The sequence below is a fragment of the Phlebotomus argentipes genome, unplaced genomic scaffold, assembly GCF_947086385.1.
Source record: "Phlebotomus argentipes unplaced genomic scaffold, Phlebotomus argentipes genome assembly contig_39, whole genome shotgun sequence".
In the NCBI taxonomy this organism is placed as follows: domain Eukaryota; kingdom Metazoa; phylum Arthropoda; class Insecta; order Diptera; family Psychodidae; genus Phlebotomus; species Phlebotomus argentipes.
This window is the reverse complement of record NW_026776182.1, coordinates 667,469-682,019: the sequence shown is the minus strand read 5'-3', so window position 1 is coordinate 682,019 and position 14,551 is coordinate 667,469. Positions and strand designations below refer to the sequence as shown.

Here is a 14,551-nt window from a genome sequence, read left to right as displayed (position 1 = left end):
TCAGCAAATCCAGTGCATATATAAACATTCAATTTTCTTATCGTCTTTAGTTCTCAAGAGGCGAACGCAAATTGAAGACTGAAATGTATTTATTTCTTACTTATGTGCAGTGTTAACTTGATTGTTCAAATCTTCTTCTCCAATTGCTAGACAAAACAAAGCGGAAAATGGGTGACTTATACAGGATTCTGAATGTGAGCAGAGATGCAAACAATGACCAAATCAAGCTATCGTACATGGACTTGGCCAGAAGATACCATCCGGACAGGAATAGTTCCCCAGCAGCTGAGGAGCACTTTAAGATGATCGCTTTTGCCTATCGCGTGTTAAGCGACAAAGATACGCGGAGGAAATATGATCAGCAAGGCGAGACTGCATTCAGGAATGGAGGAATTCCTCGCAATACTGTGATCCCTTATAACCCGATGAATACCGCAAAGCCTTCTGCCCAGAAACACTCGCCTCAAGACTCCGATGGTTTTGGCATTGGTAAAATTTTACTTGGCTTTACTGCTGTTGCTGGTATTTTCACTGCCGGTTTTATGCTTGCAAAGGCACTTGACAATAACTCTGATGACGAGGATAATGATGAGGATGAGGAATGAATAAAGATTCTCAGTAGCTGTGAAAATTGTTTTCATTCGAACACAAACTGAATGTACTTTGCGCGCGAACGCGTTATTGGGCCTCCGGTGGGAAAATCGAAGTTCGTGTCGATCTGCGGGGGGTTTTTGCTGATCTTGGCGAACTGCAGGGGTTTCACTTTGGCCGGCGGATTGAACTTTGCTCTCCGCTCTATGGGCTTCAGCGGCGGCAGAGCCCCAGGACGTACGGACCGCACGAATGGGGGCTTCTTCTCTCGCTTTGCTCTGGTTTTGGCGTCATCGCGATTCTTCTTCCACCTGGCGAATTTCACAGCGAAGGGTGTCTTCTTCTTCGCACTGTTGCGACGTGGTTTCTGGAGAGTCTCCGGAGTCTCTGTGATCTCTTGATTCTCGTCGATGTCGCGATTCTGAAGGAAAAGCGTCTGCCGCTTCCTTGATCGTGTGTTTCTGAACAATTCTCGCTTCTCTTCGGCAGTCTTTTGTCTCCACGCCGTGGATTTGTACAGTCCTTTGTGTGCGCTCTCCATGTCGCACAGATTCTGCAAGGAAAATTCACAAGATTAGGGAAAATTCACAAAAAATCTCTTTGTTTACAAACCCCTTCAGTTTCACTCAAATTTATATGTCGGCTCAGTAGCCTGAAGTTGGCAGCAATTGTTCTGCTCTTGCCGCTTGGAGGTGCTGGAGTCGCTGTCATTCGATGAGTACTAAAAGTAAAAATGGCAAACACGGGAGTTTTGCCGTTCGTTCGCGGTGTTGATTTCACCAAAAATGATTTCAGCGTGAGTGTTTTCCAGCAATTTTGTACAATATTTTAAAACTATATGTTCCTGTCTATCGACTGGCGAAGTAATTTTTACTGTGCCACTAGATTTACAGGAGATATTGAATGAAATTCCATCGGCTGTCATTTTGATGATGGAATTCTATTTTGGAAATTTCTTTTGATCTTTTCCAGGACGGAAAATTCCCTGCCGCTGTGCGGCTCATGACCGGAGTGCAGTGGCTCAAGTTGGACAAGACAAACATATCAGAAGTGGCGGAAGAGATGGGAAAGCTGGCAAAGCTGGTGAGATTCTCGAAGATTCTGCTCAATCTGTGAAGATATTTTGATGAATTCCGCATCTCTGTTTACAGGAGCACCTTTCTCTGAAGAACAACGACCTGGAGAAGTTGTTTGGGGAGTTGACAGAACTGAATTCTCTGCGCTCTCTCAATCTGCGGCACAACAAAGTAAAGAATTCCGGAATCCCAACAGAATTGTTTCAACTAGAAGAACTAACGACTCTGGATTTGTCGCACAACAAACTCAAAGAGATTCCTGAAGGACTAGAGAAGGCGAAGAACCTGCTCGTCCTCAATTTGAGTCACAATCAGTGAGTATTTTAGGCTTGATGATGTCATTGTTTTTGACCGTGGTTTTTCTATCCACAGAATTGATAGCATTCCCACTGCGTTATTCATCCATTTGACGGATTTACTCTTCCTGGACTTGTCCAGTAATAATTTGGAGACCCTTCCGCCGCAAACAAGACGTCTGGCCAATCTGCAGACGCTCATCCTCAGCGATAATCCTCTGGAGGTGTTTCAACTGCGCCAATTGCCCTCGCTGCAGAATCTGGAAGTGCTCCACATGAGGAACACACAGAGAAATCTGCAGAACTTCCCAACATCTCTCGATTCTCTGGGCAATTTGGCGGAACTTGACTTGGCGCAGAATTCTCTGGCGCGCATCCCAGATTGCCTCTACAATTTGCCCAATTTGCGGCGATTGAACCTCAGCGAGAATGAAATCACGGAATTGTCAACGAGCATTGATTGCTGGACGAAGCTGGAGACCTTCAATCTCTCCCGGAATCAACTCACCGCTCTTCCGGCGACTCTAGTCAAGCTCTCGCTCTTGCGGCGGCTTTATTTGAATGACAATCAGCTGGATTTCGACGGCATCCCGTCGGGAATTGGAAAGCTGAGTTGTCTTGAGGTCTTCTCGGCATCGAATAATCGTCTGGAGATGATCCCTGAGGGACTGTGTCGATGTGGATCGCTGAAGAAGCTGAATCTCAGCTCCAACAAGCTTATAACCTTGCCAGATGCCATTTATCTCTGTTCTGACTTGGATCAGTTGGATTTGAGGAACAATCCGGACTTAATAATGCCGCCGAAGCCGATGGAGATGCAGAAGGGCGCTGGAATTGAGTTCTACAACATTGATTTCTCGCTGCAACACCAGCTGAGATTGGCCGGAGCTACAGTGCCGCCTGCTGTGCAGACAGCTGGCACGAGTAGCAAGGATCCCATTGCGAGGAAGCTACGACTGAGACGCGGAGCGCGTCCGGAAGTGGGTCAGGCCGACTCGGCGAAGGTGTTGAAGGGCATGAAGGATATTGCAGACGAGAAGAACGCAAAGAATTGGGAGGAAGAGCGCACGGAAAGTCTGAAGCCGAAGCGATGGGATGAGAGTTTGGAGAAGCCTCCGCTAGATTACTCGGAATTTTTCGAGGATGAGGATGGACAAATTCCTGGTCTGACGATTTGGGAGATTGAGAATTTCCTGCCCAACAAAATCGAGGAAATCGCTCATGGGAAGTTCTACGAGGGCGACTGTTATATTGTCCTGAAGACGTGTCTGGACGATGTCGGTCAGTTGACGTGGGAGATCTATTTCTGGATTGGGAATCACGCGCCGTTGGACAAGAGAGCGTGTGCCGCGATTCACGCTGTGAACTTAAGGAATTATCTGGGAGCGCGCTGCCGGACTGTGCGCGAGGAGCAAGCGGATGAATCGGAGGAGTTTCTGGGACTCTTTGACACGGACATTTCATACATTGAAGGTGGCAGGACATCAACGGGCTTCTTTACGATTGAAGACGTCGTTTACATACCGCGAATGTACAGAGTTCACGCGGCGGGAGCGTCAATTCACTTAGAGCCCGTAGCCATTGGCTTCACCTCATTGGATCCAAGGTATGTTTTCGTGCTGGACACGGGACTGAGGATCTTCATCTGGCACGGGAGGAAGTCCAAGAACACATTGAAATCAAAATCTCGCCTCTTGGCGGAGAAAGTGAACAAGAATGAGCGAAAGAACAGGGCGGAGATCTTCGTGGAGCTCCAGGGTGAGGAGAATTCTGACTTCTGGAAAGTCCTGGGTTTTGAGGATGGCGTGAGACCGGCGGAGAAGATTGTGGAGCATGTGGAGGAGAATTTCACGCCGGTTCTGCATCGATTGTATCAAGTGCAGCTGGGCATGGGATATTTGGAGCTGCCGCAAGTGGAGATTCCGGACCAGAAGATGGTTCACACGCTGCTGCAAAGCAAGAATGTGTACATTCTGGACTGCTTCGGAGATTTATTTGTGTGGTTCGGCAAGAAGTCTACGCGACTCGTGCGAGCGGCGGCGATAAAGCTGTCCCAGGAGCTGTTCAGCATGATCACCCGGCCGGAACATGCTCTGGTGACGAGAGTGCAGGAGGGCACGGAGACGCAGGTCTTCAAGTCGAAGTTCGTGGGCTGGGATGAGATTATTGCGGTGGATTTCACGAGAACTGCTCAGTCAGTGGCCAAGACTGGGGCGGATCTGACGAAGTGGGCGAAGCAGCAGGACACAAAGGCGGATCTGGCGGCTCTGTTCATGCCGCGTCAGGCCGCGATGACTCTCACGGAGGCCACGCAGCTGGAGGAGGACTGGAACTACGATCTGGAGGCCATGGAGTCGTTCGTGCTGGAGAACAAGAAGTTCGTGCGGCTGCCCGAGGAGGAACTCGGTCACTTCTACACGGAGGAGTGCTACGTCTTCCTCTGCCGCTACTGCGTTCCCGGTGAGGAGGATGAAGACGGCACGGCGGAGAATGCGCCGCCACCCGAGGATGAGATTCAGTGCGTGGTGTACTTCTGGCAGGGCAGAAATGCCGGCAACATGGGCTGGCTGACTTTCACGTTCACGCTGCAGAAGAAGTTCAAGGCAATGTTCGGCGAAGAGCTGGAAGTGGTGCGAATCCACCAGCAGCAAGAGAACTTGAAGTTCATGGCGCACTTCAAGAGGAAATTCATCATCCATCACGGGCGGCGGAAGCAGAAGCAATTGACGCCGGACGGAAAGGCGATGGTGAGATTTTATCATCTGCGTTCGAACGGCAGCGCTCTCTGCACGCGCCTCATCCAGATCAAGCCGGACGCGTGCTTCCTGAACTCTGCATTCTGGTGAGTTGATTGTCCTGCGCAATTTGGAGTTGATTCTAATGTTTGGAATTCACTTGATCTTGCAGTTACATCCTGTACGTGCCATTTGAGACGGAAGATGAGTCTGAGAGTGGGATTGTCTATGCCTGGATTGGCGCTAAGGCCGCCGCCGAGGAGGCTAAGCTGATCCAGGACATTGCGGAGAGCATCTTCAATAATCCCTGGGTGAGCCTGCAAGTGCTGAACGAGGGCGAGGAGCCGGAGAACTTCTTCTGGGTCGCTCTGGGCGGCAGGAAGCCCTACGATTCCGACGCTACTTTCATGGAATACACGCGCCTCTTCAGATGCTCCAACGAGAAAGGATATTTCACAGTGGCTGAGAAGTGTTCGGACTTCTGCCAGGACGACTTGGCAGACGATGACATCATGATTCTGGACAATGGAGAGCAAGTCTTCCTCTGGCTGGGTGCCAGATGCAGTGAAGTGGAGATCAAGCTGGCCTACAAGTCTGCACAGGTGAGAAAGCCCTATTTTGTCTCCATGCAATCTTTAACTGACCGTTTCTTCCCTGGGAAAACAGGTTTACATCCAGCACATGCGAATCAAGCAACCGGACAGGCCGCGGAAACTCTTCCTCACGCTCAAGAACAAGGAGTCCAAGAGATTCACCAAGTGCTTCCACGGCTGGGGAGAGCACAAGAAACCCCCGGAATAGAGCAGCGCGCATAATTTATGTTTCGAATTACTTTATTGAACTAACATGTGCAATTTTGGCTAATATTTAACAATTTGTCAAAGTATTAAGGGACTTTTAAGTGTTATTTCAAAGGAGCAACGAAAGCCCGTTCGCACAGATTATTTAAAATTTACACAATAAATAGCAATAAATAACTTTTGGCGTTAACAAAGATTTATTTATAGATGGAAAAATGTCTTGCGTGCTAAAGAATCTCTAATCGTCCTCTTCTTCGTCCGGAACGAAGAGTTCGTTCTCTTCCAAGAAGTTGGCCACATTTTTGCTGATGGCAGCTCCAACCAGGAGTCCTGTGGAGATTCGAGGACGGTCACACGACTGCCCAGAGCAGCGTTGGGAAGAGGATTACTCACCCGGTATCACAGTGCAGAAGATTCCGACGAGGCCAAAGGGAACACTTTCGGGTAGAGGCTTTAGGGCGCCGCTCCGGAAGTGAGTCTTGGAGCGTGCCAGCGTGAGCGGTCGTGCAGCCATCACCACTGGCCGGAGGAGGCGTGAAAAGACCATTTTCACACACTTTTCACGGAGAAATGCAAATTTCCAGATGACTGTACTAAAAGTTCGTTCGATGACTGCGTCGCATTGACGGTGATGGCGCTGCGCGCACTTCCAGCGCTTCCAGTGCTAAAATTGAGGGCGCTGTCAGCCATTTGCGTTTTTGCTCGGTGGACGGAGAGAAAAAGTGTCGCGTAGGTTTTCGCCAAATTTCCCCATTCGAAGCGCGATCGGCTGCGAAAGAACTTGTGAAAAGTCATCAGTGGAGGTGATTAGATGAAGTGCTAGTGCCAGATTGGACATTTCGGCAGTGCAGAGTGGTGTATTTGAGGGGGAAAAGTGTGGATGCCCTCCAGGGATGAGTTGGAGTTTGAAGAGCTGCTGAGAGTGAAGATTCCTCCGACAAAATGGATAAAAATGCTGATTTAGATCCCCGGATACAGGTATGCTCGCTAGAATCGGCAACACTGATGTCTATTGCTGCCCATGAAATAATTTCACGTTGGCTTTCTGCGCCCCATTCATCGTCACGGATGACAAATTCCCCCACTCGCAGCTCAGCTATGCAAAACACTGACATTCCCGAGAGTAATGCTTTGATAAAGAGAAAATTTATTGCTCAATTCTCCCACAAACCAGACAAATGGGGCACACAAAGGGCCTTTCGCAAGACAGCGCCCCTCGGCGGGCCGATAAATATGCAGAAAATATGCATTTGACACCACTTAGCGAGGCACTTTTTCACCAATTCACAGTGGCGCGAATTTGTAAACAATCAAAATGCTTTTTATATTCACACACATTTTTTTTTCTACAAATTCCACCTTATTAATAATTCATAGCGAATAGCAAATTTATGAGTTGACTCATTACGTGATAGAATTTGCTGGAGCGCGAATGGAAGGCGAACACAGAAAGGATTACGTCATTATCCTTATTGTGGTGCCAAAAATAGTTCGTCTCTCTTGACGTCAAAACAGACTTCTCTCATTCCACCCTGAAAAAAAGAAGTTCTATCGTTCCCTGGTTTGTAGACACAGTCCAATTAATTGAGGACATGCATCCGTGGAGTGTGTAAGAACTTTTCTTCTACCCTCACATTGTTGAAATTCATGCAGAAAGCTTCATTTGGATTCGAAGAATTCCGCACGTTTTATGAGGGCGAAACACACAACACTTTCAATTCGTGACATGAAGAAATTTCCCTCGGAAATGTTTTATTTTCGATATGCCTGAGAATTGAACTTACTGTCGTGTCGTTTTCATTTCGTCTCTAAGGAAATGTAGGCACACTGCGTGAGAGCGAGCGAGAGCGCGAGAGCGCGAATAAGTGTGCACGAGGGAGACGGAAGAGTCATGACCTCACGATTTAACGATCAGGGCCAGCGCTTGCTTAGAGAGTTCTTGCTTGTGAGGAAATGCTCTGCACTTGAACTGTGTGGCTGTTAAAGTTCTAATTCAATTCCCAGTCAAATGTTCTGCCGATCAGCGTGTTCTCGACAGTCGAGCATTTCCCAGGATGTTTATCGTAAACCAAGTTATAAACAGACACAAATATTAGATAGAGACGATCTCATGAGATGTGCGCTATCTTAATGAGAAAACATTTATCTTTTGCGGTTTTGCAATAATAGCTTTGGCGTGTTTGATTGAAGTTGATTGGTCGCTTGGTTTGTTCGTTGACTAACAGCGGACGCAAGATTTAATCAAGACAATTGGATAAGTCTGCATTACGTACGAGACTTTAACTTTAATCTATGCTATGGCTCGTGATGCACATTTTGTAATTCAATAAAATCATGCATTCAATTGTAAATGAATTGTACTGTGACCGCAATTTAATCCAATTGAGATTAAAAAGCAGATGTCTAAAGCTTGTGTTATGATTTAAGCAGTGCCAGAGTCTTGCGAATTCAGGATACAAAATTGATAGTCGTCAGTCGCGTTTTCTAATTTTGATTTTGGCACATTTGATTCGATAAGGGTGACTCATGGCATCCAAAAGTTTACCAAAGTAGATAAGAATTATTGAGGGTACAGCGCATGGAAAATCCTGATAGGTAAATATTATTATTGATAGAGTAAGACTCGGAAAAAATTCCCAGAGATCAATCACAAAAAGGGTGACATTAATCATGATTTGCAATGCGTAGAAGAATGTGATATTTACTACAACATTATTTTGAAATATCAAAGAGCAATTTAAGTGATTTCTCCACGCTGGAAAAATGTCAAAATGCTTTGAGAAAAACGCACAGTTCGTGACTTGTTTGTGACGTACTCGAGATGTTGGTTGATTGAATAAGTGCTAACACTTTGGCAAATGGGTGTAAATTAGTAAAGAGAAAGAGAGAGAAAATGTATGCCTGTTGCTATATAGAATCACTTCATGTGATCACGCTTAAGAATGCTTTGCTTTCAGCTGATAATGTGGCGTGGAAGGAAGATTGTATGTGGCCCTGTTTGGGTGATGATTTCACACGGGGATTTATGGGATTTTGCGTTTGTATAGAATCGACGCAGTCATGAAATGAAATGAGAGTATAATGGGCACTTTCCAGTGTTAATCTTTCCCTTTTGTCTCGGTTTCTTTGCAGATTGAATTGGAAAATCTCAACACGGCCACAGATGAAATCAACAAATTGGAGATTGAGTTGGAGGCAAGTGAAATTTTTATGCTTTCCTGTGTGAACTTTTTGCTCTGGGCGGGAAACAATCATCCCACGATGGTTTTGTTGCTTTATGACTTGAGAATGTGGAAGGATGAGTGGAAGTTGTTGGTGAGATAATGAGACAATTGAGAGGTAAAAAACAACAGAGCGAGAGAGAGATTGGGAAAACTTCCTGTGCACTTTGGAGAGAAAAATTCCATTGTCATGCGTAATCAGGTGATGAAGGCCGAACATGGTCAAATTTCTGAGATTAGATAACTGAAGCAGCAACTGAGGGTGTGATAAAGTGCGTGGGTTGACGTTCGATTGATTTCCCGGTTGTTATCAGTGGCATTGATGCAAGAGTTGAAGGATTCAATTCACAGACACGTTATAATTGGCTTTTTTTGCAGGAAGCAAACACGACATTTCGCATTTTACTCAATGAGTCCACCAGGCGTCTGAAGCTGCTGTCCAAGAAGCTGGGCGGATGCATTGAGAAAGCCCGTCCGTATTATGAGGCAGTGGAGAAGGCGCGCATTGCGCAGATTGAGTGTCAGAAAGCGGCTGTTAAGTTTCAACGCGCCAATGGTAAAGTGCATGTCGCAATTCTGATAACGTGTAATCTCTCAATTGCTCTCTTTTTTGCACAGAAATCCATGCAGCGGCGAAGGAAACGGTTGCGCTGGCGGAGCAGAGATTCATGAGCAATTCGCATGAATGGCAATTTGACAATGCATGGCAAGAGATGCTGAATCATGCCACCATCAAGGTGAGTATTTAGTGAGAGAGAGAGAAAGATAGATTTGTAATTCAATCGAGAGTGTGATTTTTGCACTTTTGCTTTCTGAAATGTTTTAACTTTGACTTTCAATTGGTTTCTCTTATGGAAAGCTCAATAGTTTTGTGCAAATGTGATTGAGAAATTAAATGAGTTTCTCTGTGAATTCTTTCTCAGGTTATGGATGCGGATAATCAAAAGGCGGAGAGCAATGCTGAGCATCAGCGCAAGGCGATCATCTTCAATGCGGCTGAACTGAAAGTGCAGCAATTGGAGGATCGTCTGAAGAGGAACATTCACAAGTCGCGACCATACTTTGAGGAGAAGCAGATCTGCCAGGATCAGCTGGAGACGCAGAAGGGACGCATTCAGGAGCTTCAGTCGCTGGTGCAGGTGGCAAAATCCTCGTATTCGAATGCGCTGCGGAATCTGGAGACGATCAGTGAAGAGATTCACAAACAGCGCGGTGACTTGAGTTGTGCCGCGCCGCCGGGGCCGCGAGAGCCCGGCGTTGGCGCGGAACTGAGCGTGACTGAGCTGACGCAGTCGAAGTGCTCTTCCACGGGCATCGTGCTGAATTCGCCTGTCCTTGCGCTTCCTGACTATGCGTCCGAGTTGGATCGCTGCGCCATCCAATCGGCGGGCACTTCCGTGGCCACGAGCTCGGCGGTGAGCGAGAAGGGAGATGAGAGCGATGTGGATGACACGGATCTGGATCTGGAGGAGCTGCGACAGCGCGTGAAGGTGCTGGCGATTCGTCCTGTGGAGGGCGGCGATGGGCAGCAGGAGCAGGACGTGTGGGAGAGCGAACTCAACGCCACGGTGGACAAGCTGGACTACCTGATGATGATTAGGGAGTGCAGTGGCATGACGTACGCGCCGGGAGGCAGCTTCCCGGCGACACCGCGCAAAGTCTCTCCGAGTCCCATCAAGCAGCTGCAGAAGGCGCCGCCGCCTCCCGCCGTCAACACGTCACTGAAAGAGCTCTCTGCTGTCCAACTGCTGCCCGCGATGGTGACCACGGCCGGCGTAGCGACAGCCGCTGAGGGCAGAGTGGAGCACAAGCGGAAGTTGTCTGTCTGAAGAGGGACAGAGAGAGAGAGAGAGAGAAAGGAAATGATGCAGATCTGAGAAAAGGCGACGTGAAAAGCAGCTAGAGTCACCTTTAAAATTGTATCAAATTGATATTTTTAGAGTCCGATTTTCACACAATATCACATCTTTTCTTCAGTCTTCTTTCATCTATTTCTGGAGTTCTTTAAAAAAAAAAACTTTAGTACAAAACAAGACGAAGAGATGTTCATCTCATAATAAGCAGATTTGGAGATGAGGCAAAAATAGACTTATAATAGTGACTTGATCGAGAAGTCTAATCCAAGCGATTCTGTGACAAGAAGTTTCCTTATTATGAAGAAGAATCACGAAAGAAATTGTCAATTTTAGATTAAAAATCATTTGCCTGTATAATTGTATACAATAATTGCTGTTTTTGGTCACAGAATTGAAGGGATTTCCTCTCTATTTCACCTGTTTCATTACTTATATAGTTTCCTCTGTAGTTTTTAAGTGCATTATAATTGTAGAGATTCACCTTAAGTTTCCTTGCAACTTGCCCGTAAATCGTTGTCCTGTTTCTTCAAAAGAAGCGCCGGTGATTCACAAAAGGGATTCACGATCAATTAGGCTATCACAAAAATTATAACTTTCGTTGGAGAATATAGAAAAGATGAGAGAAAAGGGAAAAGTAACGAATTAAAATATATTGAAATTATTCAACAAAGTGAAAGTGTCTTTTAATCTTAAGATGTCTCTTAAGAGCATTCGCCGAGATGTAGGCAAAAGTGGAAGCAGAAAGACAAGGCTGAATTGAATTCAATTAATTTTTATTAAGTAAAATTGATTCAAGGTATACATTAACAGAAATGAATGATATTCTTCAATCTACAGAATAATCGTGAACATCATCAACGCGATAATGCTTCTTGCGCTCGACAACACACAAAATGAAAATCACAAATTCTCGGGGGATTTTTCCTGCTTTTTCTTCATCAATTACTAAATATTTGTTCCACTCTTCATTTACTTCACATGCAAAATACTGTGTCAAAATGCATTATAAAAATTTGTAGAACTCTAAAGTGAGTTGAGACGACACAAAATTGAGAATTATCTTTTTTTTATACAATTATATACAAAAAATGGTTTTGAAAGGAGAAGTTATAACAAGACAATTAAGATTACACAGAATATAGAGAAAAAATCCTCACAAGTTACAAAAAGAAAGTATTAAAATTTCTCGTTGGCATTTGATGGACCAGTCTTGTCTGCACAGTGTTTTTTAGAAGCTTCATTGTTGGTTACATTATAGTCAATAATTACAGAGTACAAAAGGAGAACTTCTATACGACTACACGCTAAAATCATAAATTATTATCATCTGCATTATCGCAAATATCCCTACAAATCATGCTCGCAAATTGGAGTCAATCTGCTCTGAATGTACCGCAAAGAAGTAGCACCGAAAACGGGATCGGGGTGGAAAAATTGAGCGAAGCTTTACTCCTTCCGGGAAACCACTACAATAACACATTCACGATTAACTAGTGGGGTCTGGCGTTTACTGCCGCCGTCCGTGCGCCGTGCCGCTCCTCTCGCGGCTGTCCTCGCGATGGTAACTGTTCCGCACCGGCGGCGACGTGCCGTTGCCGTTGGTGGGCGCCGCCGGGGTGGGCACGCGCGTCTTCCGAGAGCGCTTGAACTTGGCCATGTCCTCGCCAAAGACGTCTCCCGTGCGCAGCGCTGAGATCAGGTCGTCGAACTCACCCTTGCTGTCCGCCGACGTGGCGTTCTTCGACGGGCTGTTCGAAGAAGATTTCAACCCCAGGTTCTTCGCCATGGAACTCAGGATGCCACCCTCCTTGGACTTGCGCTCGATTGTGCGTTTCTTCAACTGGAAGAATAAGAATTTTTGAGCTAAACATCTTTGGTCTGATGGTTGTTAATATCACCTCAGCTTCCTGCTTGGCGCGCTTCTCTTCCTCTTCTTGGCGACGCCTGAAGTTCTCATTGTCCTGACGAGCCTCTGTGAATGCCATCAGGAAGGTGTCGAAGATGCCGAAGAATTCATCGGGCTGCACGACAGCTCCATCCTCGCCGAACAAGCGAACAGCGCGATCAAACCTATCGAAATACAGAGATTTGAGTCTAAGAAACAGTTTTACAGGGAAATTGACTCACCTGGTTTTCATGTCCTGGAACTTATCCTCCAGTTCTGCCAATCGCACTGTCGCTTGAGCATGGAACTCACACATTACCGGCAGGAATCGATCTCCGCTCTGAGGCGCTCCTGCTCCGCGATGGAACTCGATCTCCCGCGTGACCTCAGCCAGGCCATTCCTCAGCATCGATATGTCCTTATCCATCTCGGCGAGAGACACCTTGCTCGCCTCTCGAATATGTGGCAGATCCTCGTCCAGCTTCAGCAAGTCCTTGAACTTCTTCTCCACGATCTGCACAAGATAATGCAGCAGCGTTGTACCCTTAACGGAGCTGGACTTTGTGTCTGCCAAGCGATTGAGAGAGGCCAGCCGGAATCCTGATGCGTTCCCGCGAGCGCCTCTGTTCATGTAATTGCCCAGGGCCAGGACGATCTCCAAGAGCTTTCGAAGACGCCTCGAGCGAGCGACCTCACGAGAGGCTTCCATGACGCTGGTGAGACGAGGAGAGACTTCGTTGACGGTCACGTGGAAGCGTTTCTTGTAGTGCAAACTCCTTAAGCGCTGCTCATAGTGAGGAATTCTGAGGAAGAGAAAAGTGCTGTATATGTGACTGTCAAAAGAATTTTCCGTGATTCCTTACTTTGAGATCTCGAAGAGGAATCTGTCAGCCCTGGCCAGGGATTCTATGTCCTCTGTGTGCTCATCCAGAAGCGCTCTCTCCTCAGCCGATGGAGTGAACTTCAGAAGTTGCTCAACCATGTCAATAGGCAGTTGTTCGCTCGAGTCCATAGACAAGATTGCCTTGCTGATCTCCTCGTCAGTCATCTTGAGTTTGCTGAGTAGAATTGTGCAGTTCTGAGCTCGTCGTCCATCGATAACTGACAAAATCTTCGTTCTGTTCTTCCCAATCAAGCGGAGATCCTCAATAGAGCCGTCATTCTGCCGGAAGAAGACATGCAAATTAGTCTAGAAAACATACTTTCAAAAGCTGGGATTCAGCTACTCACGGTTACTCCGTTCTTTTGATATGCCGAGAAGAGCTTGTCAATATCCTCCAGACCCATCGTGCTGTACCACTTGGATTCATCAAGCTCGTTCCAGATTGTGCCGTTGACTTTGGCGTCCGGCAGTTTTGACCAGTTGAAGCTCTTGAGTGGATTCGCGGGCTGCGGTACATTCTTCTTCGACACCTCGAACTTCGCTGCCGCCGGCGCGGGACAGATGGATGTGGGCATCGGTGGGGGAGGAGCTCCTGGTGGCGGAGGCGGCGGCATGGGCAGTAGAGGCGGCGGTGGTGGAGGTGCGGCGGCTGGTTTGAGACTGGATGTGGGTGAAGCCTGTCCGTTGCAGCGATGCAAGCCGGCCACCTTCTGATCATCTGGGATGCTGCCCTCCGTGACTAGACGCTCAAGACGAACGCGCTCCTGCTGCTCCTGCATGTAGCGATGCTGCAGATCCTCCACTCGCATCTCAGCATTGAGGGCTCTCTGTACGGCCTGCGAGTGATTAGCGCTCTCCTTTTCAAGGCGTTCTCGCATGCGCGCCAGACTCGTCTCGAGATCCTCCTTCTCCTGAGTCTGAAGGTCCAACTCCTGCTCCTTCTTGGCCAGCTTGGCCTGAGCATCGAGATTCTCCTTCTCGAGCTCCTCGGCGCGGTTCCTGGCCGCTGTGAGTTCTTCTTCCTTCACCAGCAGCTTGACGATCTTCTTCACGTCGATCGAGAGAGGAGCTGCGTCGGGATCCTGAGGTTTTGGTGTGCTGCTCTGGTCAGGATCGATGTCACTGGGCGGACGAACATCCGTCTGAAGGATGATTTGCTGCACCACGCGATCGAACATGAGCCAGTGCTGATTGTTGGCGCTGGTGAC

At 47.2% G+C, this 14,551-nt stretch overlaps 6 protein-coding genes across 7 annotated transcripts in view; 3 read left to right on the top strand and 3 right to left on the bottom strand.

The window, feature by feature from the left end:
- The first annotated feature begins 36 nt into the window (after positions 1-36).
- On the top strand, positions 37-636 carry LOC132263739 (chaperone protein DnaJ 1-like). Its single transcript, XM_059763680.1, has one exon. It carries the CDS (start codon positions 168-170, stop codon positions 603-605), a length of 438 nt encoding a protein of 145 aa, XP_059619663.1. The 5' UTR covers positions 37-167; the 3' UTR covers positions 606-636.
- Positions 619-1,302, bottom strand: LOC132263839 (uncharacterized). The gene is made up of 2 exons (XM_059763834.1): positions 1,204-1,302; positions 619-1,144 (listed from the first exon to the last, which is right to left on the bottom strand). Exons 1-2 carry the CDS (start codon positions 1,300-1,302, stop codon positions 638-640), a joined length of 606 nt encoding a protein of 201 aa, XP_059619817.1. The 3' UTR covers positions 619-637.
- On the top strand, positions 1,298-5,499 carry LOC132263733 (protein flightless-1). The gene is made up of 6 exons (XM_059763667.1): positions 1,298-1,387; positions 1,564-1,674; positions 1,743-1,981; positions 2,040-4,805; positions 4,871-5,300; positions 5,365-5,499. The coding sequence occupies exons 1-6, from the start codon at positions 1,325-1,327 to the stop codon at positions 5,497-5,499; spliced, it is 3,744 nt and encodes a 1,247-aa protein (XP_059619650.1). The 5' UTR covers positions 1,298-1,324.
- A 14-nt stretch (positions 5,500-5,513) lies between these two features.
- Positions 5,514-6,121, bottom strand: LOC132263740 (essential MCU regulator, mitochondrial-like). Its single transcript, XM_059763681.1, has 2 exons — positions 5,892-6,121; positions 5,514-5,828 (listed from the first exon to the last, which is right to left on the bottom strand). Exons 1-2 carry the CDS (start codon positions 6,043-6,045, stop codon positions 5,737-5,739), a joined length of 246 nt encoding a protein of 81 aa, XP_059619664.1. The 5' UTR covers positions 6,046-6,121; the 3' UTR covers positions 5,514-5,736.
- A 73-nt stretch (positions 6,122-6,194) lies between these two features.
- Positions 6,195-11,190, top strand: LOC132263735 (SH3 domain-binding protein 5 homolog). The gene is made up of 5 exons (XM_059763671.1): positions 6,195-6,476; positions 8,631-8,693; positions 9,098-9,275; positions 9,338-9,456; positions 9,643-11,190. The coding sequence occupies exons 1-5, from the start codon at positions 6,441-6,443 to the stop codon at positions 10,546-10,548; spliced, it is 1,302 nt and encodes a 433-aa protein (XP_059619654.1). The 5' UTR covers positions 6,195-6,440; the 3' UTR covers positions 10,549-11,190.
- Positions 10,728-14,551, bottom strand: part of LOC132263734 (disheveled-associated activator of morphogenesis 1) — a 24,417-nt gene continuing 20,593 nt past the window's right edge. For both annotated transcript variants that reach the window (XM_059763668.1, XM_059763669.1), the window contains 5 exons: positions 13,691-14,550; positions 13,324-13,622; positions 12,703-13,263; positions 12,474-12,645; positions 10,728-12,415 (listed from right to left, as the gene is read on the bottom strand). In XM_059763668.1, coding sequence (XP_059619651.1) covers positions 12,083-12,415; positions 12,474-12,645; positions 12,703-13,263; positions 13,324-13,622; positions 13,691-14,550 — 2,225 coding nt within the window. In that variant the 3' untranslated portion in view covers positions 10,728-12,082. The remainder of the gene's footprint in view (positions 12,416-12,473; positions 12,646-12,702; positions 13,264-13,323; positions 13,623-13,690; position 14,551) is intronic.

Excerpts from the sequence above, each read along its gene's own strand:
- LOC132263739 (XM_059763680.1), top strand. The coding sequence starts at position 168 with ATGGGTGACTTATACAGGATTCTGAATGTGAGCAGAGATGCAAACAAT.
- LOC132263740 (XM_059763681.1), bottom strand. The coding sequence starts at position 6,045 with ATGGTCTTTTCACGCCTCCTCCGGCCAGTGGTGATGGCTGCACGACCG. Across the intron at positions 5,829-5,891 it reads CTTCTGCACTGTGATACCGG|GACTCCTGGTTGGAGCTGCC; the intron begins GTGAGTAATCCT and ends GAATCTCCACAG.
- LOC132263839 (XM_059763834.1), bottom strand. The coding sequence starts at position 1,302 with ATGACAGCGACTCCAGCACCTCCAAGCGGCAAGAGCAGAACAATTGCT. Across the intron at positions 1,145-1,203 it reads ATTTGAGTGAAACTGAAGGG|AATCTGTGCGACATGGAGAG; the intron begins GTTTGTAAACAA and ends TTTTCCTTGCAG.
- LOC132263735 (XM_059763671.1), top strand. The coding sequence starts at position 6,441 with ATGGATAAAAATGCTGATTTAGATCCCCGGATACAG. Across the intron at positions 8,694-9,097 it reads AATTGGAGATTGAGTTGGAG|GAAGCAAACACGACATTTCG; the intron begins GCAAGTGAAATT and ends CTTTTTTTGCAG. Across the intron at positions 9,276-9,337 it reads TAAGTTTCAACGCGCCAATG|AAATCCATGCAGCGGCGAAG; the intron begins GTAAAGTGCATG and ends TTTTTTGCACAG.
- LOC132263733 (XM_059763667.1), top strand. The coding sequence starts at position 1,325 with ATGGCAAACACGGGAGTTTTGCCGTTCGTTCGCGGTGTTGATTTCACC. Across the intron at positions 1,982-2,039 it reads CTCAATTTGAGTCACAATCA|AATTGATAGCATTCCCACTG; the intron begins GTGAGTATTTTA and ends TTCTATCCACAG. Across the intron at positions 4,806-4,870 it reads TTCCTGAACTCTGCATTCTG|TTACATCCTGTACGTGCCAT; the intron begins GTGAGTTGATTG and ends TTGATCTTGCAG.